At 38.4% G+C, this 11,897-nt stretch overlaps 1 protein-coding gene across 9 annotated transcripts in view; it reads right to left on the bottom strand.

Moving 5' to 3' along the window:
* Positions 1-7,476: 7,476 nt before the first annotated feature.
* The window catches only part of FRMD6 (FERM domain containing 6), a 256,887-nt gene continuing 252,466 nt past the window's right edge, over positions 7,477-11,897 (bottom strand). For all 9 annotated transcript variants that reach the window (XM_027111226.1, XM_027111227.1, XM_027111225.1 and 6 more), the window contains one exon: positions 7,477-10,452. In XM_027111226.1, coding sequence (XP_026967027.1) covers positions 10,168-10,452 — 285 coding nt within the window. In that variant the 3' untranslated portion in view covers positions 7,477-10,167. The remainder of the gene's footprint in view (positions 10,453-11,897) is intronic.

Below are 11,897 nucleotides of genomic sequence, written 5' to 3'. Positions count from 1 at the left end.
CCCACATTCCTCACAGAACTATGAAGCCCCTCTCAATATCCTGTTCTACTTGGTCAAATACATTGAGTGAGCCGTCAGTTTTATTTTCCCTCTGGAGACACCTCTCCTAGAACCCTCCATTTTCCTGTTTCTACATGGACTGGTTGCTCCCTGAGTCTGCTGTATGGCTGACAACTTATGCCTTCCCTTTGCTTCTCTCCTGTGCTGGGTCCCATGTTTCCTGGATCTCACATCTATCTTCCTCTTAATTGACTCACTCCCCCATCCTGTGGGAGCACATCCTTCAGTAGCTTTCTGAGTATGAAGATAGGGGAGATAATCTTTAGAAGACTTTAATGTCTCTATTGTACTTTCATACTTGATTAATTTATTCTACAATTCTAGGTTGAAAAACATTTCCCTCAATTTTTAAAGTATTGTTCATTGTCTTCCAGTTTCCTGTGTTACTGTTGAAAACACTAATTCCATTCTGTGCCCTGATTCTTATATATGACTATTTTCTTTTTCTCTCTCTCTTGTTCTCTCCTTCCCCCTTTCTCCCTCCCTCCCTTCCTTCCATCCATCTTTCTTTCCATCCTTTTTCTTAAAAAATCTATAATGTGTGGGGGCAGAGGGTATATGGGAAATCTCGGTACCTTCCCCGTAATTTTTCTGTTAACCTAAAACTCCCCACTCCCCAAATAAAGTCTTAAAAAAAACTCAACCAGGGGTTAGGGAGGGAATATATGGATGCTTTTAGGATCTTTTCTTTATCCCTAGTCTTTAAAATGTTATGATGATATGTTCCTGGATTGGTCTTTATTACTTATTTTATGGGCATTCTTTGCATTTTTTCCAGTTTGGAAATGCATATCTTTCAGTTCTGAAAATTTTTCTTGTAAGATTTTCCCTTCATTTCATGTATGTACATAAGCTATCTATTGGTATGTATGCATGTATGTTAACATCTACCATTGCTGTTTTCGTTCTGTATTCTGAGAAATTTACTTTATCTTCCAACTTCCCCACTAGAACATTTATTTTGGCTATCATATTTTGAAGAGCTCTTGTAATTCTCTACATCTCTATCCATATAGCAGTTTTCTCCAATTGTCTGAGTTCACTATTTTCTATCTCTCTGAGAATATTAACAATAGGTTGTTTTTTCCAAAGTATTGTTTTTACTCCCTGCGATATCTCTGTTTGTCTTTTCTAAGAAGAATATGGACTTAAAACAAACAAAAGAAGGTAAGTCCCCTTTCCTACTTTGCCTTTAATCACTCTCCTCTTCAGAGTTACCCATAGTTTAGTTTGTTAGATGTCCTTCAAGGTCATTTTTCATGCACTTACTTACGTTTAAACATACACATATAATTACATACCTTGTTTTTTTTGTGCTACACTAATGTGCTGCATTGTGCCTTTGTTTTCGTACTTAACAGCACATGCTGAAGATCTTTTAATGTCTGTACATCTAAACTACTTATTATTTTAACCTGCTGCATACTATGCCAAAATAAGACTGTGCCAGTATTTACTTGACATTTAGATCATATTACATGTTTCTCTTTTCAAATCAATACTCAAGTCTTATTTTAAAATATGTTTTTATTTCTGTAGGATAAGCATCTAGAAATAAATGGCTGGGTTGTAAGTCAGTTTTATTCAAAATTGTCCTATAATGCTAGTTTATACTCCTGTAAAAAATTATGAAAGAATCTATTTCTTCACAGTTGTACAAACACTGGATATTATCAATTGTTTTATTTTTTGCCGATTTGGTTGGCCAATTTGCCAATAGGCAAAAAAAAAAAAATCTTAATGGTATATTAATGTTGGTTTACTTTGTTACTGGTGAAGTTGAATAGCTTTTCATGTATTTATTAGCTGTTTTTTAAAATTTCTCCTTCTGTGAATTGCCCAATAATATTTTCTCCCATATTTCTACTGTGTTGTTTGTATTTTTCTTATTGATTTATAGAAGCTCTTATATACTATAGATACCAATTATTTGTTTGTTTTAAAAGTTGCAGATATTTTCTCCCTGTGTGTCTCCTACCTTTAGGTGACATCTACTTTTAGACAGTATACAGGAAAGTTTAAAAAATTTTTTGTACTCAAATTTATCAACTATTTTTTTGTCACTTGTGACTATAGTGTTTACTTTAGGAAATGCTTCCCCCCACCCCAAGTTTATAAATACATTTTTCTTCACTGCCCTCTACTTTTATAGTTAAATTTTTAAATGTTTAGCTCTTTAATTAACTTATTTTTGTGAATGATACAAAGTTGATTCTAATTTTATTTTTTAAAAGAAACAAGCTAATTTTTCTTGCACTAACTGCTGAATAATCCACTCTTCCCCCTATGACTTGAAATGCCACCTATTATCATATACTATGTTCTTTTTTATATGTTGGTCCACTTCTGACGTCTTTGTCTGTTACACTGTTCTAGATCAGGACTGGCAAACCACAGCCTGTGGGCTAAATGCAGCCTGCTGCCTGTTTTGTAAATAAAGTTTTACTGGAACTCAGCCATGCTCATTTGTTTACATACTGTCCGTGGCTGCTTTCACACTACAATGGCAGAGTTGAGAAGTTGCAACGCAGACCATATGGCCCACAAAGCCTAAAGTATTTATTTGGCTCTTTACAGAAAAAAGTTGCCAATCCTTGCATCAGCATTATCAATAACAGGACTTCTATAGTGTGTTTTGCAGCTAGAAAAGTAAATATGTTCTTGCTGGGTCTATTATTTCAAAAAATTCTTCACTATTCCTTGTAAATGTCTTTGGGTGAATTTTACATTTAATTGATTGTTGATATGGTTGGGTTTAAAAGTACTGGTTTTCTATTTGTTTTTTACTTGTCCTAGTACTTCTTTGTCCCTTTTTTCCTATTTGTCTGCCTTCTTTTGGGTTTAGTAATTTTTATTATTCTATTTTATCTTTCATGCTTTTATTTTAGTGGTTGCTTTAGAGTTTATAGGATATGCCTTTAGGCTATCATAATCCATCTTTAAATAATATTATACCACTTCAAATATAGTATAAGAAACTTACAACAGTATACTTTCATTCTTCTTTCCTGGTCTTTTCGCTATTGTGGTCATACAATTTACCTTTTACATGTTATAAACCCCATAACACATTGTTTTTAATTTTGCCTTAAATGGTCAATTATTTTTAAAATTTTCAATTAGCAATTATTTTCAATTTTTTTTTAGATCTAAAATATGAAAAAAATTGTGTTTTATATTTAACCATATACTTACCATTTCTGGGGCTCTTCAGTGCCTGAAAGACTTCTGTTAACATTTCTTGTGCAGATCTGCTGGTGTTGAATTCTTTCAGCTTCTGTAAGCCTGAAAAAATTTTAATTTCATCTTCGTTTTTGAAAGAGACTTTTGCTGGGTACAGAATTCTAACTTGACAATACTTTTCTTTCAAAATTGAAAAAGGCTTACTTTTTACACTTTGTTAGGCAGGACCAGAACAACCTTTAGTCTTGGAAAATACCCTTCTGAGTACTTTACGAGATGCCCCATGTATCACAAGGTTTTTTCACTCTCACTGGTGGGAACACAAACTATTTCTGACCCTATGTAAGCTCCGGGGATGGTTTTGCCCCTTTCTCGTGGTTCTCTTCCCAGTCCTAGGTGCTTTCCTCAGATGTACATGCTGATTAAGTGCTCAGCTGAAAACTTGAGGGGAACCTTCTGCAGATCTCCAGAGAACGCTCTCTCCTTCTCCCCGCCCCCTGCTCTGTGCAGCTCTCTCTTCTCTGGTACTCTGTCCCTTGAACTCTAGTTACCTTGGCATCCCCAAATTCTCCACTCTGCCTTCTCAGGGAGACCACTCTCCCCTCCTTTTGGCCTGGAAATGCTCTCCAGGCAGTAAGCTGGGGCAGTGATAAGGTTCATCTATTTCTCTGCTTTTGGGGCTTAACACTACTGCATTAGCTGTTGTTGAATGTATAAAAAACATTTTCATGCATATTTTTGGGTTTTTAGCTGTTTAAGGTGAGAGGGTAAAACTGGTTCTGATTACCCCCTCATGGTTAAAACGTTTCATTTGGGATTTTGATTGGAACTGATGGGAAAAATTGACACATATTGAGTCTTTCCTTTTAGGAACATGGTATATTTATTTAGGCCTTCTTTTAATTTCTCCAGTGGATTTTATGGTCTTCCACATTTATATTGATGTTGCATTTAAAGGCCCCAGTATAGGCTCCTTATATTCTCTCTTATAGCACCTTATTTATACCCTGTAGCAAATCAGGGATAGAATCTAAGACCCCGGGGCTTCTGCTTTGCCGGGAAGCTCTTACACCGATCCACTTCCTCCCATTCCTGTAGATCAGAAGGAGAGGGCCTCTGACTTGACCTTAGGTGTTGGCTTCATTCCAGCTGACTCTTTCATGATGGCAGACCAAGGTTGAGCAGCTCTGAACTAGGGCCTGGGGTGTGCATGTGAAAACACTAGAAGCACCCTTCATGGAACCCCATGGTAGAAACTGGCTTAGAGCTGCTTCATTTTGGCATGGTTTGCCTGAAGCTTTGTTTCCACGTTTACGTATAGCTGGGTATGAATGTACTCTGAGAAGAACCTGAAGACTGAACTATTGGTCTTCTGGGGGGCGCTATCATCTCCATGTGTTTGTGGGGTCACTCCACTTACCTTATTTATACACTGGGCCTCTTCTTTGATAGATAATTACTAATGCACAGAAAAAAAAATCATCTCTAATAATCTCTCTGGGATAAACAGGCATTTGTGGGCTAGTTAGCGAAGTTTGGGATGTGTATTCTAAATATTAAACAACCAATTTGGGAGCAAACTTGCAACATAATTCCTTCCTAAGCTGGCAGAAATCTACCTCTTGCCATAATGACAGTAATAAATTGAAGAGACTTTAACTGACTACAGTTGACACCAGATGGGTAAACACCCATCCTAAGTAATGAGTTGGTTAATTATACCAGTGCCATGTTAATAGACCTTCGATTAATCTCTTGAGAGTATATGACTCCATCACCTACAATGGCTCGTAGCATCTAAGCAGGACTTTTCAGAGCTCAGGCTCCTCCATTAAGACAAAATGTATGTCTTAAGAATCAAAGGGTTGGGTGGAATTTAGCTTACTATTTTCATTACACCTCTGTGTGGGGATCAACTTGTATAAAGCATCAGAGAAATGATGAGGCAAATCAAACAGCGACAGGGAGGAGATTTTAAAATATTTTACTGGTACTCACATAACCGCCACCCTCATACTTAGCCAGACTTGGTCATATTTATGTAACACCCAGGTCTCTAGTATGTGGGTGCATTCAGACTTTCTGAAACAGTGAGTTCAGTGCCTCACTCTCTGACAGTTATGTTAGCGAAAAGAAAACAATGCCACTCTCACAAAATGCAATGCACCTGGACACTCTGGAGACCCAACCCATCCCACGTGTGGATCACTCTAGTTCAGGAGCAGATTACTGGTTGGTCCATATTGCTTGGGCTCACCTAATGACTACTAGGTTATAACCCTGATGCACGTAAGCATCACTTGCAAAACTTTTACTGGCACCATGCCCACCGCAGACAAAATAGATCAGCAGCTCTCATCTGGGCCCCAGGCATTGTTCTCTATCATTCTAATGTGCAGCCAGGGTTGAGAACCACTGCTGGAGACTAGAGTAGTTGAAGCCATTGTGCCAATTTTCAAAGTATTCATGCAGAGTATATTTTAATTCATAATATAAAGCAGTAATGAACTCTTTAGTTCTTTCAAGATTATTGCCAAGTATGGCAAAATTCCCTATTTCTCCAGTTTTTAGCTTTGGAGGTGACCACGTTGTGTGTGTGTGTGTATGTCTGTGAGACAATCCTGCTATTCTGCTTCCTACGTAGCTTTTGCATCTTTTCCTTTGCCTCCCTGCTGCCACATCCTTAGTTCAAATCGTCGTCTCTCTAGTCTTGCTGCTCCCTCCCCACCCCTACCTGCACTGTTCCCATTATTTCTCTCAAACTCCAAACACATCTTTCTTCTTATAACCCTCTTCAATGGCTCCCTGCTGTCCAGACACTCAGTGTCTTCACCTGGGCATCCAAAGCCTCTCGTGAGTAGGCTGGGGGGGTCATTACTTGAACCAAAGGGTCCCTCGCAAGTCCTGAATGAGCACTGTTGTCCCCAGCTTCTAAGCCCCTGCCTGGACAGCTTGTACCTCACCCATCCTGCCAGAAGTCCCCATTCAAGGCTCTTCTGAATAAAAGCTTCTCTGATCTTGCCACCTCCCACTCCCAGCTCCTAGGTCTTCACTGCCTATGTCAAAGCAACATCTGATTACGCCTTGTGTCTGGCAGATAGTGGGTGCTCCAAAAAAAACAGTGAACAAATAAACTCCATTTATCACAGTATCAAAATTGTAAGTTTGTCTTTCCTACTAGATACTGAGCTTTCTCTGAGAACACTGGGTAACGTGGTATATGTAGTAGAAAAAGCAAAGTCTTTGGAGACGAATTTATGTTGAAAACTCTGCTCTATCACTTACTAGTGACAGGATCTTGGGCAAATTGAACTGCTTCCTCAGCTGCAAAATGAGGGTGATGACACCTTGAAGGGCTGTGAGGATTAGCCGTGACTTGTATGGTACCAGACACATAGTAGGTGCCCATATATTTCCTCCCCTTGCCTCCAACTGACATAACTTACCAGATACTCTGCAAAATTCATGGACAACACCTTGCTAGAAAGCTTCTGCTTTGTACCTTATGCTTCCAAATGACTCAATTCTATAAAAGTTAAATGTTTGTTAGAAGACTTGAGAACCCTCTTCTCTCCCACCCTAGTCATCAGGGGCATATTATACCCATTACCTTATTTAATCCCCAACAGTCCTTTGAATTATTCCTGTTTTACACCCGAGAAAGCTGGAGCAAAGACAAGACAATGGATTCTCCTTTAGGAGCAGGGCTCTATACTTTATGTCATGTTGCTCTCACATTTGGTCTTGTGAATGCATGCTTTTAAGTGCAATCACTCATTATTCTGAAATTAGAACCAGTATTCCAATAATGTCTGTTGAATGGGTAAAAGTTAAAGTAGCTATTTTATTATTATTAAAATATTATTATATTTTAAGGAGAGTCCTTTCAGCCCCACACTTTGGGACTGAATAGTGGCTGACTGCCACACCCTCTCAGACGGAGCCTCTTGGAGCCTTGGTTCCTTCATCCCTAACTTGAGAAGAATAATAGTACCTGCCTTATAGGAATACAAGGATTCAATGAGTTAACACATGAGCTTCTAACACACGTGGAGCGGGATGTGGCACATGGCAGGGCTCAGCATCGGCTATTAGCATCATCTCCACAAGGGCCATTTTGCTCAGAATTCTACCAGGTTGTCCTTTAATGTGCTCTATTATAGGAAAGAAGAACAAAAAGAGAACACTCACTCTTGCATAACTGAGAACTCAATTTAAAAAAGGCACTTTAAAGACAAATAAAAAGTAACTTTATTGACTGCTAATCTTACCATGAAATTCCTATAAGAATAATTACAAAATAATGCAGTTTTTTTTTTTCACACACTTTTGGTATCACCTTGATATGATGATCCTTTCACAGAAAGGATTATTTACAGTTTATGTAGATATAAAGTTCATTGTTGCAAATACAAATGTAGATGTATGGGGCAATATATACCAAATTGGTATACTGACTAGCAATGGATATTAACAAATGCAGAATAAATAACAGCTTTATACTTCTCCTTTTTTATTTTTAAAACAATTTCCAAATACAAAAATGTAGATATTCAAAATGGATTTTCACATACATATATATAATTCTGCTGCAAACAGTGGATCAAAAAGGAAAAATGTCCTTAGCATGTTTCATTTTTGAAAACCCACAAGACTATTCATAAATGCAATTAGAAAGAGGGTGTGCAAAACCACCAACGATGCTGGAAAAACCCTAAAGACCTGATTCTGTTTGAAGTAGAGAGAAAATAAAGTATAAAGCACTATGTACTTAATTAAATATATTTTTTCTTAATGTTTAAACAAGAAACACTAGGAGCTAAGGAAATGTACCACATTATGAGCTGGGCTCTTTAGAGTCAAACTTCATCAGGATTTGTCTCTTAAGCATCTGTAAGAAATGGTGGATTATTTAATGACATAAGTAAAATAGTCATTAGATGATCCTTTCATACTTTCATCTTTTTATACAAAGACTGAGATACTTTTATACATTCTGATACCTGAAACTTTGGTTCTTTCAAACATTTCATAAAAGCAAAATCATTTCATGACTATAGAGTGTCATAGAGTTTTTTTCCTTTTAAAGTGTCAAGTTAAGCCAATTTGACCAGGCTTGTGTGTACACACTGCCCTGTCACGTCCACGGCGGGGGCACGCTAGGGACAGTACAGGTGGAGTTTGTTCTCGTTCTCCATGTGTTTATAATACTGACTCCCATCCATGGGGAACACTGCAGGTGCTGCCGTACCCTAAGTCTATTTCTTTGTTACCTGAAAACTTAATTTTGTATAAAAATATGACTGTTTCTTTAGAAAATAATATAGTTTTTTTTTAATAAAACCTGGTAGATAGAAAAAATGGTATATCAAAATATGGTAAACAAATGTTGTAAAATATGAAATCATTAAAAACATCTCATAGAAAGACATTGTGCTAAAGTACTTTCCTGAAGTGTGAGCAACACTGTTACTGTACATCTAAAGGTTACTAAGTTCAATCTCCTGACTTGGTTTCATTATATATCCTAACAGCAGTGGCAGTAACTGTCTTAAAAATGGTTCTTTCTCAAACACTAACATTTTCTGTATACTTCAAAATTAATGAAAAAGATATCCTCTGGATCGGTGGTTTTCAATCCTGTTACATACTAGCTCCATCTGGAAACTTTAAAAGAAAAGGCAATTCCACCTGGGTCTCACCGCAAGAGACTGATTTAATTCATCCAAGGTGGGACCCAGACATTGTTATTTTTTTAAAGCTCCCCAGATAATTCTATGATGCAACCAGGGTTGAGAACTATGGCAAAAGACACATGAGAAAACAGTCGTTCTTAACTCTGTATCTATCAACTGATTGTCTGTAGGCATCATTCATTTGATGACATATCCTCTTTACCAAACAAGAAAGACCATGTATATGAGATAGTCATGGGAGCCAAAATGAAAAGTTAGTAAGCTTTAAATACATATAAACACACACAGTCTCATATATTTACATATGTATAACATGTACGTATAGTTAGGGTATTTTGGTTAAGCAGAAACCAGCATGACCATACTTTGCTCTTGATTTAAAAAAAAAAAAATCCACCAAGTACAGACATATTTTAAGACATTTCCATAGTTTTAACAGAAACTGGTTTTGGAAACTCCACAAAATTCATTATGGCATGAACACAACTGATCCGTTACTTGGACAAGGGGCTCAGCTGAGTCCTAGAGCTTTCTGGAAGAGCAGGAGGATGACGTGGCACTGACCAGGTGTGAAGGAGTCACAAGGCATCACGGCATGCATGGTCTTTTGGTTATTGCTTGACTCACATCTTCTTGGCCCTCGGCTGCCCTTCTGGTGGAGGCATCTTTGGCGTGCTGGATTTTGACTGCTTCGTTCGTGTTCACTTTGGTACAGCCCCAGTGGGGTGGCAATGGCTCTGAGTAGGTGACGGTCTCTCTACTAAAAAATGAGAGCCTCTTCTCTCTCTCTTCCCTCCAACCACCGGCATTTCATGACGGAATGGTAAAAAAATGTACAAGCAAACAAAGGAACCCAACAACATCTTTCACATGATAAAAAAAAAAAAGTGTTGTTACATGTAACTGAACTGGGAAACAAAACAATGAACAAACACACCACAGTTGGATATTCTGAAGGCTTGGTAACCAGTAAAGCACATTTCCTTCCAAAGGATCAGTGAACTTCTGGGCACTTGTCTTGTGTACATTCTCTGCAGTCCTTTTACTTCTGTGTAATACTTAAAGTGCAACTGTCCCTCAGCTTTTATTTCTGTCGCAAATATTATAAAGAAAGAGCTATGTCTGGGGTGAAGAAAATATGGCACAGTAATAGGTAAAGAAAGAACCCATGGCTTTCACAGCCTCTATCGAACAGCAGGCTGTCTGTACAGCTGCACATAGACGTCCTTTATACAACAAACTCTGGAACTTCATCATGGGTGAGATCCAGAGAAAAGTATTTGCTGGTTCTTTTGACTGGAAAAGCATCTTGGATGTTGACACACTGCTGAGCCAAGCAGCTGCTGCAATAGAGGCCTTCCTCATCTAGTTCATGGCCACACCCAAAGGTATAACTCTGAGCAGTGTCCTGACACAGCCCCGCAATGCGCAAAAAGTCTTTCTGATACAGTCTGATGTCATCGAGGCTCAAGCTATGTCGATCGGTGGAAGTCTTTGGCTTTCGACATATAGTCTACAAGACAAGAGAAGGTTGAAACAACTTTAAGAGCATAGACTAAAGCGAAAGTTTAGCACTATTTGCCTTGTACAGACAGAAGCTGCAAAATCATAAAAGGTTAAGGAATCCTTATATGTTAGGAAGTGGTTTCCAGTCTGTGGTTTGTGGGCCCTGAGGCCCCGTGGAGCAAAACGTCACTACCACCACCACCAAATAATAGCAGCTAGCATTTACTGAGCCCTTATTGTGTGCTAGACCCTAGAATTCGTTTAATCTTCCCATCAGTCTGTGAGCCAGGTGCTATTATTCTCCCCCCTCTACAGATGAATAACCCAAGGCACAGGGAAGTCAGTGCAATGTGAATCCAACTGTCTCTAGCATCTCAGAAATCAAGCAGTTATCTTAAAATCAGGTTGCAGAGGTAAAGATACTGTTTCTCGGTTTTTCCATGAGGATATGGCAATTCAGCACGGCAACACTCTCATGCTGAGGTCTGTTATTCTTTTAATAAGAAATGGGAAAACAAACCAATTATTACTCAAGAAACACAGTTTAAAAAACTATTTTTTCAAAAGCCACAATTCTTGGGTAGAAAAATAACACGAAGTGCTCTTGGTATAGCAAGTTGGGAGACGGCCCCAGGTGGGCTCCCGAACACTGCAAGAGGTCACACTCTGACAAATGCTCCACACAGCAGGTAGCAGACTTTTAGAACTCATTATCCCAAGAGGTGGTTCCAGCTGAAAATATAAGTAGGTTAAAAAATGGTTCCAATAATTACATGAATGGAAGATCCTTAATGGTTACTTAATGAAAAGAGGCATTATAGTTCTAATCTACTTTTGCGGCTGAAACCACAAAGGTCAGCCTTGTTAGAATAAGATATCATTTTTGCTGGAGGAAAAAGTAACAGGAAGAAAGAACAGAGCCTGAGCTCAACAACATTTTCTTGGAAGGGTCAGGTCCGAGAGCCTCCTGAAGATGACGATCCTTGTACTGACGTCTTCTGAGGCTCCACCGAAATTTCACATAGAATTCATCAGGTCATCGCCACAAAGCATCAAGGCAGGCACACGAATGCTCTTCCCATCTGGTAGATGTGGAAGCTGATCCTTCGCTGTGCCCCACAAACGTTCATGTACAGTAAGAGCTAACGCTGACTGGCAGGGCTGGGGTGCAAACCCAGTTAGTTTGACCCTATAGCTTGTAGTCCTAATCATCATGCTACATGTGCTGCAATAAATATCACTCATTGGAGTTTCCAGAAGAATATTTAATAAAATGTCACGTTCACATTATGGTTACTTAAATGGAAAAGAAAAAAAGGACAAATGAGAAAAAAGGGAAGAAAGAGAGAAAAATATAGGAGGCAAAGATTGCCAGAATGCAAGAGAAAGAAAGAAAAGAGGAACACACGTAGAAGGAAAAAAACAAAAGAGACAGAGCATCCAAGTGCTTCC

This window comes from Aethalodelphis obliquidens, unplaced genomic scaffold (assembly GCF_003676395.1).
Source record: "Aethalodelphis obliquidens isolate GAN/ISIS:26980383/991018 unplaced genomic scaffold, ASM367639v1 scaffold10, whole genome shotgun sequence".
NCBI classification, from domain to species: domain Eukaryota; kingdom Metazoa; phylum Chordata; class Mammalia; order Artiodactyla; family Delphinidae; genus Aethalodelphis; species Aethalodelphis obliquidens.
The sequence above is the reverse complement of the archived record's forward strand: the minus strand, read 5'-3'. Positions and strand labels throughout refer to the sequence as shown.